Source organism: Coenobita brevimanus, chromosome 112, assembly GCF_032717465.1.
Source record: "Coenobita brevimanus isolate Jiangsu-jjx chromosome 112, ASM3271746v2, whole genome shotgun sequence".
Taxonomy (NCBI): Eukaryota; Metazoa; Arthropoda; class Malacostraca; order Decapoda; family Coenobitidae; genus Coenobita; species Coenobita brevimanus.
This window is the reverse complement of record NC_137065.1, coordinates 20786864-20809151: the sequence shown is the minus strand read 5'-3', so window position 1 is coordinate 20809151 and position 22288 is coordinate 20786864. Positions and strand designations below refer to the sequence as shown.

The window sequence follows — 22288 nt, the reverse complement described above, 5'->3', positions numbered from 1 at the left end:
ACAAAGGAAAAGCAAATGGTCCTGACGAAATTTCAGGTTGAATGTGCAGATGAGTTAAGCACACCATTGTATTTAATATTCAAGGAATCCTCAAGTCATGTTAAACTACCTGATATTTGGAAGAAAGCAAACATCGTTCCCCTATTCAAGAAGGGGAATAGACAGAATCCACTCAACTACGGACCAGTAATCACTGACCAGTGTTGTTAGTAAGACACTAGAAAAGCTGATAAGAAAAGTTTGGGTAGGAAAGGGAAAATCATGTGTTACTAATCTGTTAAGCTACTATGATAGAGTTATAGAAATGTTACAGAAAATAGAAGGATGGGGGGACAGTCTCAGTTTAGATTTCAAGAAAGCATTTGACAGAGTACCGCACAAAAGACTTTAATGGAAACTTTACTATTAAGGAGGTATCCAAGGCAAGCTGTACTGTTGGATGCAGGATTTTCTCAGAAAAAGGGAAATGAGAAGAGTATAAAGGGGAAAGTACTCATCATGGGTGGAAGTGACCAGCGGAGCTCCACAGGGCTCGGTGCTGGCACTAATTATGTTTTTAATATATATAAAAGATGTAGACAATAACACTGGAAATGGAAACTCTCTGATTATTTCTGTGGATTATGCAAAACTACGAAGGAAAATTACTAACACAGATTCTTGCGAAGAGCTACAGGAAGATTTAAATAAGCTTCACTAATGGAGTAATAAATGGCAGACATCATTTAATGTGGACAAGTGTCATGTAATGAAGTTTGATAAAAGCTAGAAAAGACCAGATTGGGATTATAAGGTAGGAAGATTAACCTTACACATATCACAAAGGGAGAAGAATCTAGGAATGATTATAAGTAACTATCTATTTCTGGTTGACCTCATCAGTGAGAAGGTACGTAGCATGTGTACACTGCTCGCTAGTATGAGAATAGCATTCACATATATAAATGAAGACATGCTGAGAACGCTATCTCCGGCTGACCACATCAGTGAGAAGTTATGTAAAATGTTTACACTGCTCGGTAACATGAAAAAAGCATTCACATATATATATGAAGACATGCTGAGAAAGGTAATAACATCATTTATCAGACTAACCCTGGAGTATGCATCAGTAGTCTGGAATCCTCATCTCAGTAACACAGTGCCAAGATTGAAAATGTACAAGGGGCAGCTACAAGATGGGTACCAAGCTTAAGGAATCTAAGCTGCAAAGAAAGACTAGAAAATCCTAATCTGCCAACACTACAGGAAAAAAAGAAAAGAGGAGACATGATTATTTTCCATAAATGCATCTCAGGGAAAGAGAAAATAGATGTAAACGAATATAGAACGTAATGGGAACATAAATGCATATATAACTTATGAGGAAGCCTCAGCAAGGGGACACTGCAAAAATTTCATTAAAAAGAGAGGCGATAAAGACGTAAGGAAATTCAGTTTCCCAAATAGGGCAATTGATCAGTGGAATGTGCTTCCGAATGAAATAGTGTCTCCCAAAACTATTCATAGATTTAAGAATGTGCATGGTAGAAAAGGTTTAAAACATGGGACATTATGAGCTTGATTCATTCTTGTAGAGATACAGTTAGGTAAGAACATACACACACACTACACACATGACTACTAAACAGAAAACTTTGTACGCATAGTGCAGTAATGAGGAAGCATAGGCAAGATCTATACAGCATGTAACATTTTTCTGTCAATTAAGGGATTGTTTTGCTGTAGAACTGAGGTTAAACAAAGTTGCCAGATGTTGTTTATCTCATCTGAAGAGTTACTCTGCACTTACTGGCTGCATCTGCTGCCTTCCTTTTTATTAGATGCAGTAAATCACTTTATTTAGACCACAGATAGAAGATTGAATGCAAATATTATGACTAAATAAAGAATACAGTGGGGCACCAATTTTCGCGCCTAATTGGGTTAAAAAATAATGCGCGAAAGTGGAATTAGCAAAAATTGGGGCATTGTCTTTATGGCAAAAAGGCTAATTGGTTCCCGGTTATCCTAAAGTAACATCAGATTTTCATTTTCACTTGCAATACAGTACATCAAATCACTATTGTACATTGCATTGTGAGATACAAACAATAAAAACTGTACAGTACACATTATATGAGGAGAAACATACCACAGAGACCAGATTGAGGTGTTTAATGGATGTTGGGGGTAAGTATCCGAGGCACGTGGCGGGCTTATTTAGCCACGCCAGACGTATTGGCGCCACCTCCACAATACTCTCTTTTAGCCTTGGCCTTTCCTCCCGACTTTGAATGTCCCGGCCACTTTTTATCACCACCACTGCCTCCCGGCCCTCCCCCCACACCACCAGGCTCTCCCCCCACACCACCAGGCCCTTTCCCCACACTACCAGGTATAGTAGAGGCCATTGAACCTTGAGAATCCAACACAATGGAGCTAGCACGCTCGTACACAATGGCGGGAATGGGTGGACGGAGTGTTGACATGACGTCATTCAAGATGGCGGTGGGTTGCGGGCGGGCGGTGCAGGAAATTCAAAGTTCAAAATATTGTCCCAAACCCAAAATTTGTGTGCGAAAATTGATTTTTTTCAAGCAAAAGTGGAAGTTAGGGAATATTTGGTGCATGCTGCGAAAGTGGATTCCGCGAATCCTGCTGTAGCGAAAGTTGGTGCACTACTGTATAATAAAAACTAACGGATGCGGGCATTTTGGTCTTATTTCGGGCAGTTCGTGCGTATTTCTGCCTTCCTTACTGTCCATCCATATTCATCCAGCAAAGGAATGCAAGGCTTTGCGGTGTGTGCTGTCATGTCGGTGATTGTTGCCAAGGCAGAATGTTTCAGAAGCTGCAAAAAAGCATCCCCAGTAGGTGGAAGGAGTTTGAGAAGAGTGATTGTGTTGGTAAAAAAATTTTGAGTGTGAATATCACTCAAAGAGACATCTGACATCTTGGCATTCTTTGTGCAGATGGTGACAAGTAACTTTCTTGCCTGACTGATAACATCTTCAATTATGATAGCATTGCCATCACTGCCAAAGTCTTCCAAAGTATCCAGATGAATTTTCTTACTTGCTGTCAACCATCCCTTTTGCTGGTAAAAAAAAGGGACTGCTGGTGGTATCCCTGCCACTAAAACTGTGAACAGATGGGAGTGAGAGGCATCTGTGTGGTTGCAGTGCTTTGGCAATGTCATGTATGGGAAGGTAATTGTCTGTTACTATCTTGACCTAAAGTTCAGGAAGATCTTTGAACATGGTAACTGTATAATATATACAGAGGACAGTAACATCTGTATCACTTGAATGAACAATAACCTGATCAACTTTCTCTCCTTGAAAACTGTACAGGGCATGCAGAATTATATGTGTAGATTCAAGGGCAGGGACTGCAGTTACATTTCCGCTTGGCAGCATTACTTTGTTTATTCACTGAAACTGCCACCCAGATAAATTTGGGTGCTACCAGGACTTGAAGACTGGGGTTCATCTTGACACCATTTATCACACAAGTTGGCATGTAACTATGCTTTACTTATAGAGCAAGCAAAGAACTCTGAAGGATCTGGTGCTTTGTACTGGTATGACACATGAGATATTTTTACTGTTTACTATCCCCATCTGTCATTTTGCATCCTTCATAGTAAGAATTTTGTAGCGATCAAAACACAGATGAACATCCACTGCATTAGCTGGGACTTCACTGAGAATTGCATGTGTGTATCAAAGTTCAATGGCAGAGAACTTTTGACCTTTCAAAAATGACAAATGACCAATCCGGTGCATGACATCGATCATTGCCTTAACTTCTTCAGTTGTACTTGTGCAGTACTTTCAGGTCATTATATTAAAGTATAAATTATTCAGCAGTAGTGTTGATATGTAACATGTCAACAACTGAACAATGAATTTTTGTGAAATGTAAATAAAATCATTTTCCATTTCAACTGCCATATGGAAATTACAGGTAAAGGTGTGTGAGATTACTTCAAAATTATCAAAAATGAGTTCATTGTCCCTGAAAACTCAAGAACACTTTTATTACATTTGAAATTAGTGGAAATTAGGACCAGCATCTGAAAATTTATATGGCAGCCATCTTGCATTTCAAGCTTACAGTAATTGACTTTATAGGTAAAGGTATGTCAAATTACTTTGAAAATATCAAAAATGATTTCCTTGCCCCTAAAAAACTTAGAAAACCCAAATTACACTTGAAATTACAGTAAACCCTCGATATAATGAAACCTGGTATTGCGAATTTCGGATATAATGAACGGCAAAATCGTGACCGAACTTTCCCTGGATTTTGCAAACAAAATTCGCTAAACGAGGGGGAAGTTCGGGAATCAGTCCATGGTGACAACGGCATCCCTTCCTGGCACAGCAAGTGTACTTCAACAGCATCCCTTCCTTGCATAGTCAAGACTGTCTCTATGTGAAGGCCTGGGTGTGAGATTGGTGACGTCACAGGGTGAGTCTGGTCGCCGCACCATCACTCGCTTACTATTGTTGCTTGTACTACTTACCTCATTCCTTCGTCTTACATTTATTGACTACTTTCTTATAACTATTTCTGTCAGCACTCACCTTTGGCAAGTATGATATTTTTCATTACGTTAGGTTACACTGACACTGTAAAGGAAATTAATAATGCTACTCAAGCGTAGCACTTTTATCCTAAGGAGTGATAGCAATGGGTGTACGACTACTGTATGAAGAGAAAAATAGAACTTTACAAAACAGAAAGAGTAGTCATATCTAGTTTACTCTGACAAAACGGAATGGAAAGAAACAAAGAACAAAAAGAAGCAAAACTTTCTATAGTGTAATTTATGTCAAAGTTGGTATCACCTAGAATGTGTAGGGATGCCACCAGCTTATTTTAAGGTATTACAGAAAGCTAACTATGTTTGGCTCGGTGAACAGCTTAAGTATAGTTACTAATTAACAAGGGTTACTCTGCTATTAGTGCCTTGCTGAAATGAACCACCATTTCCATAGTTTTGTGGACACTGAGCTCCAAGAAGTTGCCCTTGCACCATTTAGTAAAATAGCCTAGTTCCTGTCTGCATATAAGAAAACTGTTTTTACAAAAAGAAACTAACGCAGTATCATCAGCATACTGTAGGCTACTTAAAAAGCCTACAGGAGTTATGTACACATGTACAGTCACTTGTATCATGTAAGAGTAATCAGAAGTCGTGATAGCACACAACCTTGGGGGGCCCTTGTGTTTACGACTGTTCTAAATTTTTACCCGTAAATTTCTCATACTTGTACTGGGGTATGTGAAATCATGAATCCACAAGATGAAAGTTGTCATTCACTGAAGTTAGTTTCTTCATCAAAAGATGGGGCTGTATGGTGTTGAATGCACTTGAAAAACCAACAAATAATATTTTTGCAAAGTACTTAACGGATCTGGTGCTGACATTTTCCATTAAGTTTAGAACAAAATCTATGAGTGATAGTGTAGCATCTTCAATACACCTTTTCTCTCTGTGAGCAAATTGTAAAGCATCCATATTATATTTAACCTGCTCATGCAAAACTTTGTTGATAACATGTTCAAGACATTTGATAAAAATACATGTCAAAGCCACTGGTTGATAATCGTAATGGCATTTTGGCGTCCTGGTTTTTGGAACAAGAACTATCTCAGAAATTTTCCACTTTCTCAGTATGTATGCCTCATGTAGAGAGCATTGGAATATTTCACACACAATTGGAGCTAGTTGTTCCTTACAGAGAGAAACTGCCTTTGCACTTATTTTATCAGGTCCAGCCACTTTACAACATTTCACCCTCTTCAAGCTGTTCATTATGTCATTCTGAGTTAAAACTATTTGCTCATCATTTTTTGTTTTCAAGAATTCAGAGATGGTGTGTTGGTGTATGGAAAAGTTGTGGATGTCAAACCTCCTGTAGAAGTTATTTAGGTCTTACAATATTTTCAGGATTCTGTACATCTGGCATGCCTGCTTTCCTTGTAAAACTAGTGATTTTCCTAAGAGCACTCCAAGCTGCCTTTGTGTTATACCTAAATAGGATTTTAATTTTCTGTGTATTTTTTTTTTTTTTTTTTTTTTTTTTTTTTTTTTTCATTAGACAATCATATCAATTCTTTACTGTTCAGTTTTTAAATTTGTCCTGTCTTTGCCTACAACACAACTTTTTTCTCATTCAGCAATTGTTTAAGTTCACATGTGATCCAGGGTTTATTTGGGTAACATTTCACTGATTTACTTGGAAACACAATATGAGCAAAGAAAGAAATGTATGAATTTAGGACATCAACATTGCAATCAGAACTAGCATTTACATTGTACAGCACACTCCGGTCGGTCTAATCTGAACAGCTCCAAAGAGTTTCACACTTTCACATGCATCTGCACTCCATGTCTGGACAGATTTCACTATAGGTTTGGAAGTTTTTAGTGTTTGCTTACAAATGGGTGTTAATAGAGACATATAATGGTCCAATAGTCTTAAAGGTTTGAGTTTTTTAGACACACTCTTGTTTTCCAGTGCCATAACAGTGACTCAAGATATTCTCACCTGTTGTAGCAAAATCATTTTATTGTTGGTAAGGAGGAATACAGTTCTCAAAGTGTGAGCCATTAAAATTTCCTGTTATTATTTTAACTGCATCTGGAGAACCATATTGCATCTTGCACACTTCATCATACAGGTGTTCTTCAGCAGTTTTTACGTTAACACCAAATATTATTAAGATAGAATGGCCTCAAAGACAATAACATGAATTCAGTATTGTCATTACAGACCTTGTTCACAAGTTATATCCCTGCACCATCGATTGTTGACATAAGCACAAACATCACCACCTCCGTTTTTCCCCAGTTACATTGATCTGTCACTTCTAATTAATTCAAAGCCATCTCTTTGATAAGAAAAGTCTTGGTCATTCTCTGTGACAAACCAAGTCTCTGTTTAGCAGATAGCTGATGTTTTTTAGGATGCATAATTCCATTTGCACTGGGCTGCCAGTTCATCCACTTTATTACTTACTGAGCAGACATTGCCTGACACACACATTGGTAGAGGAAGTTTTGAACCCCTCCTTCTGCACCATACCCTTACCCTGCAATGTCGTCCTCATTTTCTTCCATACCCAGTACATTTGACCATCTCAGGAATTCCATTGAGGGTTGTTGTACCAAGGGAAGCCAGAGACAGAAGTTCGTCACGGCTGGAAACGAGCTGCCCATCGTTGTATACATTCAGCCCGCCATTTCTGCCAGCTGACAGGGACACCTCACTAAAAATTATACCTCCCAGCACAAACCGACAAATTAATGACAAAAGTCTTGCTCAGCATGGTCACTAGTCACTTACGTATTCCCTGGTATATATGGAGACACCTCAAGCCATGAAAAATTGCTTATAAACTCGGAAAAACAGGGGAGCTGGAAGACATTGTGGTAGCCCCTCCAACTTCCATTAACGGACTCCCCTTGTGACGTCATCACCAGCTGCCGCCAGTACACCCAGGCCTTCACATAGAGACGGCCTTGGCACAGTAAGCATAATGTAACAACTGCATTATACCTTAGTCTTATTATAGGTATTGTCAGTCTCATACAGTATTGTATTTACATGAACGTAAACCATTGAATTCTCCATGTAAAACTTCATAGATTTAGTTTAGGTTATGTTTGAGCACGTAGGACCGAACAACTCCCCTTATATAGCGAACTGAGTTTGAGGAGGTGGCAACCATCATCCACTCACTTGATGTAGTGCTGCCTACTTCTTCCTTAGCCTTTATCATTCTTTTTCTGTGCCTGCCGTCCTCTCTTCCTATTTCTCCCATCTTTCCTGTCACTTCTTATTGTCTTTCTTTCCTTTACAGGTGGCTTTACATTGAGTGACAAGACAAATGGTTTCCTGTAATCCAAGAAACCATTTACAACACTGGGTGGTTGCCATATAACCAAACCATACGTGCTTCCTACATGACAACAAGTGAGCTGGTGGAGGGTTAGTGCCCCTCCTTGTAAAACAAATAACTCAAAGTCAAATGGCCACCCCTTACGGGATTATGGTGTCTGGCAATAGATAGATAGAAAGATAGTTTGGTAATCCCTCGGAAATACCGACCCCTTGTATATAGCGAACTTTTGGATATAGCAACCCACCCCTCCCCCCAATTAGTTCATTATATCGAGGGTTTACTGTACCGCAAATTATAACCAACTTATGAATATTTATGGATGTGGCAACCATCTTGGATTCCCAGCTTACAGTAGTTGGTTTCCAAGGTTGTGCACCCATATATTGTTCCTGGTGGTTCAAGGATTAAATGGATATGCCACAGCCTTTTAAAACTTTTCATGACTGCTGAACCCTCCTTGCCCCCTGGGTAATGTAGGTATAAGTTAGTGGTGGTCAAACACCGAACCCCTCTTTTTCCATAGGTTATAGTACTCTGTACCTACTGGTAGCATTGGAATCCCAGTACAGCACAATGATATTTTATCATGGCTATTGCAGTATTTAGTTTTTTTTTTCTATGCCTGAACAGTTATAAAGTACAGATATTGGGTTTTAAAAGGGGTCAAACCTCCTTTGGGTTTATTTTGGGAGGTACTGCATCACTGTCCATTGGTATGTCACCTTCTGGCACCCCCTTGGTCGCTATATGCTAGATAATTGAGGGTTTTCTGTACATAGTATGTCAGTATAAACTGAAAGGTCTTTGGAAACCTCCCTTCCTCTCCCTGCACTGCTGGATGGTTATTATAACTGGCTGATGACTGGTGGTCTAGTTGGTTGAAGGTACTGCAGTCAGATGGTTCCTTTAAAATGGGTCATTCATGCACAGGTGAGCCCGTCCGGTGCCTTAAGAGGCCGGTCCATTCAGGCAAACCTGGGCTTGTGTGGGTAGGGAACAGGCACCTGCACAGGCGGCCTTAATGGTCGTCCTGGGGTCTGTCGCGGACAGATTTTCGTGGTCAGGCTCCTGTCAGGTTCAGGCAAACTGAGTGTGTGTGGGGTACCGCAGGCCGTCAGGCATCAGTCATGTGTCAGTTGTGCGGGACTTGCGTCGCACCATGACCACCCCGAAGAAGGGCGCAAGTTCTGGATAGAATTCATCGACATTTATAGAGACAATCCCTGTCTTTGGAAGATAAAAAGCAAAGACTATTCAAAGTTAAAAAAGGCTGCAGCCTATGACTTGCTGGTGGAAAAACTGAAGGAGAAAGATGCTAGTGCAACAAGAGAGACTGTGACAAAAAAGATCAACAAAATGAGGAACTCATTCGTACGAGCAGCCTGTGGCAATATACCTCAATGTGTCTGTCAGTCTTTCATGCGGCGAAATAACACTCCTCATACAGGTATCCTTCTTCTTTATTATCGAGGAAACCAGTGACAACAGCTGCAGGTGGGAATCCTCGTCCATTAAGTAATAAAACCAGTCATTTTTCTCGCACTACCGTTCTTTCAACAGAGTCAGATGGGACAATTTACTCCTTCTCATCAACCAGTCATTTGCTCATTTGGTGTATTTTTTCCTCCTCTTTCTTTTATTTGCAATATAGGCCACGGCAACAACCCCAATAGCATACAGCTTCAGGTCATCTGTGAGCAGTGGAGCGTCCATGGCCACCCTCACGCCATGGAGTTTTGCTTGCAACTGAGCTCGAGACGTGAGGCCGACTGAATCGTGTGTGAGCACAGCATTGTTCGTTTAGGTCAGCCTCTTCAGGCCACCGGATGGGCTCACCTGTGTGTGTATGGCCTGCTTAAGGGTTTCTAACAGAGATGGTTGGGGTTTACTGCTCACATAATGCTACTCAAGGGCAAGGGATGGTGGTCATCCTTGACTTACTGTAAGTGTTGAGACTGAGTACCCAAGCTCTGGGTTTCAACACACCTGTTGGGTTGAAACAGGGTTAGATGATGGATGAATGGATAAAACTGTCTCTTGTGTATGTCATTAAGTCATTTGCATAAAAAATAGTGATTCCAATAATTTTTTTTTTTTCTCATTCACCTGAATAAATTGTCAGCAAATTCCTAGTTCAAACTTGGAGGCCCTCCATATGACAGTGCCAGGCTAAGTGGGTGGTTATGTGCAGTATAGTCCATCTGATTTGCATCAGTGCAGTTTAGGGACCACAGCAACAGTAACAGGCATGAAGTTGATTAGTCTGTCTCAGCATAGATGTCATGTGCCATTGTCCCAGGAAAAAGGCAGCTGTAGCATACGCATTGAATACATTTTTAAGAATTAAGAAACATTTGGTAGGCTGTGATCATTATATGGTGAGAGAATAATGATAATCTTTATTCCCCAGGTGTGGCGTGTGAACACTGAACATAATGTTTTGTGGGTTCAAGGACCAGCCGTCCCTGGACATACTGGTGCCTATGTCTGTGTGTATGACAGTCGGCTCCACCATTGCCGCCATCCTATAGACAACCCCCCACCCTTTCCAACATTTTTCCAAGATGAAGAAGATATTGATGAGGAACTTTTCCATGATAACCTCCATGCTTTTTCTCAGCCATCCTTATCCTTTGCAGAGAAGTAATGACACTTGAAATTCTGACAGTATTGGATACAACTGTAATGTTAGAAGCCTAACAACAAATATAAGTTTAGAGGAGAAACTTTGCTCTGTAGAGCACAGATAGTGGAAATAAAAGTTTATTGTGTATTTATCGGTGCATTTTGTGGCAAAGGCATTACTTTATACTGTAGTAATAAAATTATTGTGTGCAATATTAGGAGCTTAATGTTCACAGATACCTGGTGACACAAAACAACAGTAGAAGTAAAGGCCAGGTGATGTACCCATTGATTTGAATCCATTTAAGATAGCTGGAGGTTTTCTGTCATGCTACATTTTGTATTGTGGCACTAGTACACAGTACCCTATTCTGGCATTTACCAGTGTCCAGTTGCTAATAGTTTGGGAGTAAAGACAGTAATGACAGTATTGTGACCCCCCACACTAACATTCACTATGAAAGTGAAGCTTAGACATTGTAGGAGGGATATGAGTCAAGAGTGGAAGTGAGTTATCTGAGAAGAATGTGTGGAGTATTGTGGGAAGAGACAGACAGATGAAAAGTTTTGGAGAATCATGACGTTGATTGGGATGTGCTAGAAACTGTTGGGAGAAGTACCCTGAGATGGTTTGGCCATGTGAAACAAATGGACAGTGATAGATTAGAAGAATGTGTATGTGTGAAATGGAGAGAGGGGAGAGGGAGACCAAGGATGAAATGGGAGGACAGGGTGCAAAGGTATAAAATGAGAGATGGAGAGTGGCCAGCCTTATGGGTGAGGACAGGGCTATATGGAGGTGATCTCTTTGTGGCCATACCCACTAGGATTAAGGCTTTAGACAATACATTGATAAACAGGTCAACACGAGGAAAACCAAAGGTCCCAGGATGAATGTGCTTGTGCTACACGCATGCGTGCATGCGTACACACACACGCACATGCACACGCACACACACACTAGACGCAAGAGTGAGAGGATGTGCTTAGCATCACTCCGCACTGGGTCAATCTCAGCCCTCAAATGGCTATACCTAAAAAGTAGCTTTATATGAGTCAAGCTCAGTACTAGGTCCAACTGAATAGTCTATCTATCTATCTATCTATTGCCAGACGCCTCAATCCCGTTTGGGGTGGCCACAAACAAATCGCCTCCAAGTCGCCCTGTCCCCCTCAGTTTCACTGCCCTGCTCCCAACTCACACCCCCCTCTCTCATATACCTCTCCACCCCATCCCTCCATCTCATCCTCGGCCTCCCTCTCCCTCTTCCTCCCTCCACCTCACTCACATACACTCTCTTCGTCAGTCTTTCACCCTCCATCCTCTCCACATGGCCAAACCACCTCAGTGTGTTCCTCATAACGCTTCCTATCACATCCACTTCCACACCACAACGCTCCTTTATATCCTCATTCGTCAGCCTGTCTCTCCTTGTGACTCCATAGGCTCCTCTTAAATAACTCATTTCCACTGCTCTCACTCTTGACTTGTGTCCTTCCAGCAATGTCCAAGCTTCACTTCCATTCATTCGAGTTGGTATCACAATACTGTCATGTAGTAACTTTTTCACTTCCATGCTCACTTCCCTGTTTCTTATCACTGCTTTCAAGGAACCAGCAACCTTTCTTCCCTGCTGTACCCTTTCAAGCACTTCACCCTCCAAACCTCCATCCTTACTCATCACACTACCCAAGTACTTAAATGTACTCACATTTTCCAATTCCTCACCATCCAACCTGGCTGTACATTCACTGACTTCACCTCTCTCAAAGACCATCACTTTACTCTTCCCTACATTCACCTTTAGATTCTGTTTCTTACACACTCTCCCAAACTCATCCACCAAGCCTTGCAGCTCCCCTTTGTCTTCACTCAACAACACAGTATCATCTGCAAACAACAGTACAGGGAGTTTCCAAACACTATCCTCTCTCACCATGGCCACTCCAACATCCACTACCCTACCTTGTACCTCTTTTATTACCCCATCCATGTACAGATTGAACAACCATGGAGACATGACACATCCCTGTTTCAATCCAACTTTCAATGAGAAAAATTCACTTAGTTCACCATCCACACGCACTGCAGCCTTCGCACCATCGTACATACTCTTCACAGCATTCAACAACTTCCCATCTACTCCATATATTCTTTAACACTTTCCACAATCCTTGTCTATCCACCCTGTCATATGCTTTCTCCAAATACATGAAAGCCGCATACAACTTCTTTCCCTTCTCTAGAAACTTTTCCACTAAAGATCTAAGAATGAATATCTTATCTACACAACCTCTTCCCTCCCTCCACCTCACTCACATACACTCTCTTCGTCAGTCTTTCACCCTCCATCCTCTCCACATGGCCAGGAACTGGTAGAAATGGCGATGCATAATAAGCTGGTAGAACGAGTGTACAGATTAGAGAAGGCATTTCAGAGTGAAATAGATGAATTTAAAAAGCAGTTGCACATGCAGAAGGAAGAAAAAGAAAATTTAATAAAGGAGATTAATAAGAGAGACACAACAATAGATGAATTATCAGTTGAGGTGGATACACTCAGATGGAATATTAGCGAAATGGCAAGCACAGTTGTCAACCATGAGAGTATCATGGAAGAGTTCAGAAATGATAGAGACAATAAGGCAGGCAAGCACTCTGATAGATCATAGCAGTGGTACTGAGGAGAAGATAACCCATGTAAATGAAGTGATGCAAAGCTACAAAAATGATGTGGAAACCACATATGCTGAAATGTTGAAAGTAAAGAAAAACTTAGAAACAAGAGTTGAAGAAAAGAGCATTAAAAAGGAAGTGAAAAAAATAATCCAAAACAATCCAAAATTGGTCAAAGATTCAGCAGACATCAACAAATATATAGTAATCACTGATATAGAGGAGGAAGAAATAAAAAACAAGATTTTGAGAGAGAAAGGAGATGGCAAGTGTAATGAACATATTGATGGAAGTGTCAGAGGAAATCTGCAGTAAAGACATAGAGGAACACAAAAGGCTAGGGAAATATGAGAGATATAAATCAAGGCTTCTGAAAGTAACCTTCCAGAGTGTAAACACTGTGGAGGAAATACTGAAAAATGCAAACAAACTTATGGAAAAAGAGGACTTCAAAAATGTATGGATAAAAAGATGCCTAACCCAAGAGGAACTCGGATTACTAAAAGAGAAGAGGGAGGAGGCAAGAACAAAGAATGAGGGAAGATCAGAGGAAGAGGAGAACACATTTTTTTGCAAAGTAATTAGATTGCAGGTTTGAAAGTGATACATAAACAGGAGGGAATAAAAAGGAGAAAGGTAGTAGACTCAAGTCATGACAAGTATGTAAATAAGATAATGATGTACAGTACTCTAATGTAGATAGAATGGTATCAAAATTACTAGAGATGAATGATTATATCAAAGTAAAGGAACCACATATTGTTTTCCTAACTGAAACAAAATTAACACCAAGGATATCAATTGATACACTAAACCTAGAGGAATACAATATATGGAGAAGAGATAGGAACTTAAAAAATGGAGAAGGAATTATAATATTAACAAAGAAAAGCTGCAAGTCAAGGAAATAGAACTAGATGTACCCTCACAGGTAGAACTGATTGCACTAGAAATTAGTACATCTGAAGGGAAAGTAATTGTGGCAGATTTATACATGCCACCCAGATCAAACATTTGGGAAAAAGGTGAATATGAAGACCTGGCAGAGAAAACAATTCAAAGTTTAAGAGCATTACTACATAGAGTGGAGGAGAAATCTGAAAGAATTATACTAACTGGAGATTTCAATACAAATAGAAATTGGAATACTCTAGATATAAAAAGCCAGGAAAGCTGTTGGGACCAAAAGCTCCTGGACCTTGTGCGCGAGTTTTTCCTAACATAACATGTAAAAGAAAGCACCAGAAAAAGAGGACTTGACATACCATCAGTACTAGATCTTATATTTACTAGGCAAGAAAATGATATTGACAATATAATGTATCATCCTCCATTTGGCAAAAATGACCACTCAGTGTTAAATTACAACTTCAGAATTGCATATGACATATATAGTTAATAGTAATAAAAGTTACAAAAAGAGCCTTAACTATAAAAAGGGCAACTCTCATGACCTAAAGAAATACTTCTTAGAAATAGAGTGGGAAAAAGAGCTTAGAGGACAGGATTTAAATGTTATAGAATTTTTTTTTTTTTTTTTTTTTTTTTTTTTTTTTTAAACCCGAGGAAGAAGAAACCAAAGGCCATGAGTCTGCAATAAGAGTTCCCTCCAAGAGTAAAACAAAATACAAGAGAGAGCCAAATTCAAGATCCATTCATTTCAAGATGCCTGGACACACTGCGTTTGAAAGACTGGAGATCATAGGCAGCAGGAAATACAGACAGAGGGAGACAGTTCCAGAGTTGACCTGTTGCATAAATGAAGGACTGGGAGTAACGGTTAACTCTTGCATTAGAGAGTTGGACAGAAAAGGGATGAAAGTTTGCTGCTAGACGGGTGCTATGCGCCCATCGTAGAGGTGGAGGAATGCATACAGACAGTTCAAAGGAGCAGTGATCATTAAAATTGTGATAGAAAAGAGATAAAGATGCAACAGTGCGGCGAAGAGACAGAGGTTGAAGGGAGTCAGTAAGAGGAGGAGAGTTAATGAGACGAAAAGCCTTTGACTCCACCCTATTGAGAAGAGCTGTATGTGGGGAGCCTCCCCACACATGAAAGTTGTACTCCACACAGGGGTGGATAAAACCCCTGTATAGAGTCAACAATTGTGCAGGGGTAAAGAAAGAACAGAGTAGGCTTAGCACACCCAATCTCTTGGAAGCAGATTTTACAAGAGATGTAATATGACCTTTCCAAGATAAGTCCTGAGTAAATGAAACCCCAAGCATGTTCAAGGATGATGCAACATTAAGCTGAATAATATTAAACATTAGTGGGTATACCTGTGGAAGATTTTGATGGGTTGATAGGTGTAAGAACTGAGTCTTAGATGCATTAAAAACAACAAGATTATTTTTACCCCAGTCAGAGATACGAGCTAAGTCAGACATTAGGTGTGCAATAGCCTCATCCCTTGTTTGCTGAGATGGGAGTTGCGGGAACCGAATGGAAAGGTGAAGGGTGGAGTCATCAGCGTATGAGTGGATGGGGTTAGATGTACAGCTTAGAAGGTCATTGATGAATAAAAGGAAGAGAGTTGGTGATAGGACAGAGCCCTGAGGAACACCACTGTTGATAGAGCTAGGAGAAGAACGATGGCCGTCTACAACAGCGGCTATAGAACGACCAGAAAGGAAGATAGCGATGAAGGCACAGATAGAAGGATAGAAACCGTATGAGGGCAGTTTGGAAATTAAAGATTTATGCCAGGCTCAATCGAAAGCCTTTGAGATGTCAAGTGCAATGGCAAAGCTTTCACCAAAGTCCCCGAAAGGAGGATGACCAGGAGTCTGAAAGGTAGGTGAGAAGATCGCCAGTGGAGCGTCCCTGACGGAACCCGTACTGATGATCAGAAAGAAGGTTGTGATAGGAAAGATAACCTAAAATTTTTCTATTGAGAATTGACTCGAAAACTATTGAAATACAGGACGTTAAAGCAATTGGAGGATAGTTGGAGGGTTGGGAGTGGTCACCCTTCTTTGGGACTGGCTGAATGAGAGCGAACTTCCAGCAAGAGGGAAAGGTACAAATTGACAGACAAAGGTGAAAGAGTTTGCCTAGACAGGGTGTAAGCACAGAAGCACAGTTCTTGAGAACAATAGGAGGGACTCCATCAAGCCCATATGCCTTGTTAGTATTGAGGCCAGTGGTGGCAGAAAATACATCAGCTGAAGAAATTTTAATGTCAGCCATGAGGAAGTCAGAGGGGAGAAGTGATGGAGGAACAGCACCGGAATCGTCTAAGGTGGAATTGGAGGAGAAAGTCTGTGCGAAGAGATCTGCTTTATCAGTTGAAGAAATAGCTACAGAACCATCAGAGTAGAAAAGAGGAAGGAAGGATGATGAGGTAAAGTTGTTAGAAAGGTTTTTGGCAAGGAGCGGGAAGAATTCGAGCTGGAGAGTTGAGAGCATTTTAGTACGATAAAATTGTTTTTAGAGCGAAGAACAGACTTAGCACGATTCCGGGCAGAAACGTAAAGATGATGTGATTCAGGGGTGGGTTGGCTCCGGTACCTTTTGTAGGCCCTCTCCTTGTTGCGGACAGCATTTGAACAAGCGTGATTAAACCAAGGCTTTCTTGCATTAGTCAAAGGATATGAGAAAGGAATGTATGCTTCCATGCCTGAGAGAATAACTTCCATAATGTGCAACACACACTCAGATGGCTCCCGGCCATGGAAGCAATAATCATTCCAGGGAAAATCAAAGAAGTGCTGCGTGAGGGCCTCCCAATCCGCGGCTCGAAAATGCCACAGGCGACGTTTCCCTGGAGGGTCCACAGGCCGTACCGGCGTGATAGGAAAGGTTAAGGTGATAAGGTTGTGATCGAAGGAGCCCAACAGAGAGAAAAGATTAACAGTGTAAGCAGAAGGATTAGTTGTAAGGAAGAGGTCAAGTATGTTGGAGCTCTCTCCAAGGCGGTCTGGGATTCGGGTAGGGTGCTGTACAAGCTGCTCTAGGTCTTTAAGGATAGAAAAGATGTAGGCTTGTTCACCAGGTGGATCAGTGAAAGGAGAGGAGAGCCAAAGGTGGTGGTGAACATTGAAATCTCCTGGAATGGAGATTTCAGAGAAAGGAGAAATGGATAGAATGTGTTCCATCGTAGAAGTAAGATAGGCAAAGAATTTTTGATAGTCAGTAGAATCAGGGGATAAGTAAACAGCACAGATATATTTAGTCAGAGAATGACAGGAAAGCCGAAGCCAGAGTGTAGAGAATTCAGAATCGAGTTCAGGAACACGAGAGCAAGATAAGTTGTTGCTTATATATACACAACAGCCACCTTTGGCTTTGAAATGAGTATAGAGAAAGTAGGAGGATACAGAAAAGGGCTTGCTGTCAGTTGCCTCAGACAGTTGAGTCTCAGAAAAAGAAGGTGAGGTGTAGAGGAGGAGAGGTGGTGCTCAACAGAGCGAAAGTTAGAGGAAAGGCCGCGAATGTTGCAGAAATGAAGAAGAAGTCACAGTGGTTCCAGGCACCTTGAGTCGTCGCCAGGAGAGGGGCGGAAGGTGGGGGCATTTATGGTCCCTCCCGCCTGGGGACTCCGAGGCTGGGTGATGAGACGCCATGATTTTTTTTAAAATTTTGGAAAAGGAAGTGTAGTGTGTACTGTGCATGTAGTTTGGTGTAGATAGTTAGAGAAATTTGTGTTGGAGAGCATGCTGGCCTACTCAATGTAACTGAGACACTGAAACAGTTCAGCAAAGGGGGATGGTCAGGAACTAGTCCTGAGGTCTGATGAAACGGGAGCTCCAGCACTCCCTGTCATCAGCTTTCCATCCACCTCAAGAGTACTGCCGTGCTAGACTGGTGCTACAGTCTACTCCTCAGTTCTGTGAACTTTATGAATTAGGAGTCCAGATGTACATCCCACAGCACACAGAAGCAGAAAAGAAAATAAAGAAATGGTTTAATCATTCATTCATTGCCAGACGCCATGTATCCCAGACGGGGTGGCCAAGGGCTTAGAGTTAATTGTTTTACAGGGAGGGGCACTAATCCTCCACCAACCCCACTTGACACGTAAGGATGCCAACAGCATCTGGTGTTCCCAGGCGGTCACCCATCCAAGTACTAACCAGACCCAACGTTGCTTAACTTCGCTGATCGGACGGGAAGTGGTGTACTCAACGTGGTATAGCCGTATGGTTTAATACAGAATGTAAAAAATTATGATGAAAAGGAAGATTTGCTGTGGTATAGATACAGAAGACACAATAGTGAAAGGGCATCAACTATAAACAGACAAGAAACGATTATACACGAATAAGGAGGGAAACCCAAAAATCGTTTGAGGAGGATATCGTAAATAAAAGTATTGATCAACCGAAGCTATTTTACAGTTACATCCAAAGCAAAACCAAAGTAAAAGATAAAATACAATCCATTACATATGAGGGGATCATCTACACACAAGGGAAGGATATTTGTGAAGCACTAAATAAGAATTTCCAATCAGTTTTTACAGAAGAAATAATTACGAGTGGGATTATATGGAACATGCATGCCTGTCTCAGGAAACATGAGGGAGAGAATTTTACAAAGCCTTTGCCAAAATCGGAAAACGGGTGACCGTGTGAAGGATTAAGAGGTCCCCTTGGAATTCTGGACCTTCCTCCTTTCCTCTTCCGTTTTCTCTCCTCTACACACACACACACACACACACACGGCGCTTAAATAATAAAACAATGTGTATCTTCTATTTATCTATCAGTGCCCAGATATCGGTCCATATGAGGAGGTATGGAAGATGGGAGTGGCCCGGGTCGGAATGTGGGGAGGGTTAGGGTAAGAAAGCCAATGAAATAGCCATGAAAGATGAAGAAGAAAAATTATTTTATTTTATTGTTTTATTACTATTCTTTATGAAAAAAAAATGTTATGAAAAAATATAAACTGATTTACAATAGTTTTACTGATCGAAGGATCAACAGTAGCATTTCCTTAAAAAATATTCATTATACTCTAAAATTTACATTGAAAATACAATCTCTCTTTCTCTCTCTCTCTCCCCTTCCTTCCCCTCGTCCTTCCTTCCTTCATGTTCTCTCCATCCTTCCTTTGCCTCCTCTCTCTCTCTCTCTCTCTCTCTCTCTCTCTCTCTATCCACATCCCACCACTCCCTCCCTCCCCTCCCTCTCCCCTCCCCCCATTGTAAACCCTCTTTTGTCAGTAGGCTATTTGCCGGAATATATACAGTCTATTACTCTCTCTCTCTCTCTCTCACACACACACACACACACACCGACGGGTACCATAAAATTTAAACATGACAGTAAATGAATACACGATATATTTTGACCAAAATTTCCCTCTTTCCTTCCTCGCCTTCCTTCTTTCCTTCTCATTTCCCACCGTCTTTCCTTCCTTCATGTTCTCTCCATCTTTCCTTTGCCTCTCTCTCTCTCTCTCTCTCTCTCTCTCTCTCTCTCTCTCTCTCTCTTCTTCCCCTCGTCCTTCGTCCTTCCTTCATGTTCTCTCCGTCCTTCCTTTGCCACTTCCTCTCTCTCTCTCTCTCTCTCTCAAGTCTCAAGGAGGGTGGTGGACTGCGCGATAATGCGAATATGGATATCCAGCTCTGATTGAAGCAAGGAGAAAACTGCAGACAACTCTGTCTTGTCATCTCCCAGGAGTCGGACAGGAGGTGCTGTGACCTGAGATGCCAACTTACAAATTCTTGATGACAGGCAAATCAAGCTAAAAAAAAAAAAAATAAATAAATAAAATAAAAAGAATAATATGCTATTAAAACTAAATATACAACGAATAACTGGTCCAATATTTTTCGTTTATTTTTAGCGCTTTATAAAAAAAAAAAAAAAAGTTGCATCCAAAAACAGGAACCACAGTTCTTATTGACCTGTGAGCATAGCAGGTCACCTATACCTATTCATTCATTGTCTCTCTCTCTCTCTCTCTCTGTGCCTCTTGCCCTCAGGCCTTTTCCATGGCCAGCCTGTATTCCCACAGGTCGTTAAGTCAGGTGCGTTCGGCCTTTGACAGTGACTTTGGAGTAAAATAGACGATATTCTACCCTCATCTTTCCTGAGACAGACTATACCAGATATACAAATATCAGAAAAAGAAATACAGGAGGAGTTAAGTAAATTAGACAAAGGAAAAGCAAACGGTCCTGTTGAAATTTAATGTTCGATGCTACATGAATGTGCAAAGTAGTTAAGTAAACCATTATCTTTATTTTTCAAGAAATCCTTGGGACAAGGTAAACTACCTAATATTTGGAGGAAAGCATTGTTCCCTTATTCAAGAAAGGGAATAGACAAAATCCACTTAACTACTGACCAGTATCACTAACCAGTGTTGTAAGCAAGGTATTAGAAAAGCTGATAAGAAAAGTTTGGGTAAATCATCTAGAAGAACGCAATATGATAACAGAAAGACAGTTTGGTTTCAGAAAGTGAAAATCATGTGTTACTAATATTTGAGCTACTATGATTAACAGAAACTTAACAGAACCGAGAAGGATGGGTGGACAGTATCTGTTTAGATTTCAAGAAAGCATTTGACAGAATGCAAGAGTTTTAGGTGGAGGACTGAGTCTGGTGAATGTTAATGGTAGAGAGTGGAAACTGAAGCACCTGCTGTTTGCAGATGATACTGCACTGGTGGCTGATTCAGAGGAGAGATTGAGACAGCTGGTAGAGGAGTTTGGAAGGGTGTGTGAAAGGAGGAAATTGAAAGTGAATGAGAATAAGAGTAAAGTGATGAGGTGTACGAGGTCGGTAGATGGTAGGGGGATGAAAATAGTTTTGAAAGGTGGGTTGCTTGAGGAGGTAGAGTGTTTTAAATATTTAGGGTCACATGTTGCTGTGGATGAAAGAATAGATGCAGAAGTGAAGTTTAGAATGAATGAAGTAGGAAAGGTACTGGGAGGAATGGAAAAAGTGTTTAGATGTCGTTCTCGTAGAATGGATGTAAAGAGAAGGCTGTATGAGGGTGTTGTGGTACCGACTGCGTTATATGGGGCTGAAACATGGAATATGGGTGTAGCAGAGGAAAAGTTTGAATGTAATGGAGATGAGGTGTCTGAGGAGTATGTGTGGAGTGACGCGTATGGATCGAGTGAGAAATGATGAAGTGCGAAGGAGAACTGGAGATGTTCGGGAGATGGCTGATCGAGTTGAGCAGAGGGTGTTGCGATGGTTTGGGCATATGGAGAGAATGGATAATGAGCGATTGGTGAAAAAGATAACTAGATCTGATGTGAGAGGTGTAAGGCTGAGAGGGAGACCACGAATAGGATGGATGGACAGTGTGAAGAGAGCGTTGGATGTGAGAGGGATGTCTGTTGAGCAAGGAAGATCGAGTGGCTCTGCGTGACAGAAATAAATGGAGAGAAATTGTGAATGAATAAATGATGATGCAGCCCCTGGGGGGATATACTCCCGCATTTGGTCTGATCAGCTAATCAGGTCAGGTGTGAGTAAGGGGATGGGTCTATTATGATGTGGCAGGGGTAAACCAGCTCTGCTCCCTGCTGCAGATGTCACTGATTGCACTGCGCAGTTGACCTTCGTGCGGTGTGGTGTGGTGAGGATCTGTCCCTTCTCCCCTTTGGGGCTAAGATACGAATGAATGTGTTTGAATGGATGAGTAAATGGGGAGTGTGTCATCCTGTTTCGGCTACCTCCCTTTCCTTGGGGGAAGCAGCCTAGGTATGTCATAAAAAGGACTTTGTGGTTACTTGTAAAGAAGTTATATATATTAGACTTGTGGACGAGTGGTTGTTATACTTGAGTAGCTTTGTAAGTAGATAATCTTTCCCATTTGTCATTCAATGACAGGAGAAGTAAAGAATAGTATGGGACTATTTTTATTTGTCTTGGAAATATTAGCAAGTTTCTCACACAGAGCGAAGTATAAAGTAGAGTCCCGCTAGCTATCTCCCTGTCTGTCTGTCTGTCTGTCTCTCTCTCTCTCTCTCTCTCTCTCTCTCTTCCAAGTTGCTAAGCCTTTCTTCCCACTCCCTGCCGCTTCTATGGCCTCTCTCCTTCTGAGCTCTCTTTCCTAAATTCTGGTGAAACAGGAGTCGTGTCACGTGTGTTCACTGTGGTTGGAAAGTT

At 41.1% G+C, this 22288-nt stretch overlaps 1 protein-coding gene and 1 non-coding gene across 2 annotated transcripts in view; one reads left to right on the top strand and one right to left on the bottom strand.

Moving 5' to 3' along the window:
* mRpL3 (mitochondrial ribosomal protein L3) overlaps positions 1–10858 on the top strand; it is a 204019-nt gene extending 193161 nt beyond the window's left edge. The window contains exon 7 of the mRNA XM_080286618.1: positions 10313–10858. Coding sequence (XP_080142744.1) covers positions 10313–10549 — 237 coding nt within the window. The 3' untranslated portion in view covers positions 10550–10858. The remainder of the gene's footprint in view (positions 1–10312) is intronic.
* Positions 10859–18235: 7377 nt separating this feature from the next.
* LOC145418204 (5S ribosomal RNA) lies at positions 18236–18353 on the bottom strand. The gene has a single exon (XR_013900658.1). It is a non-coding gene; the product is annotated as a 5S ribosomal RNA (ribosomal RNA).
* Between the last annotated feature and the right edge of the window lie 3935 nt (positions 18354–22288).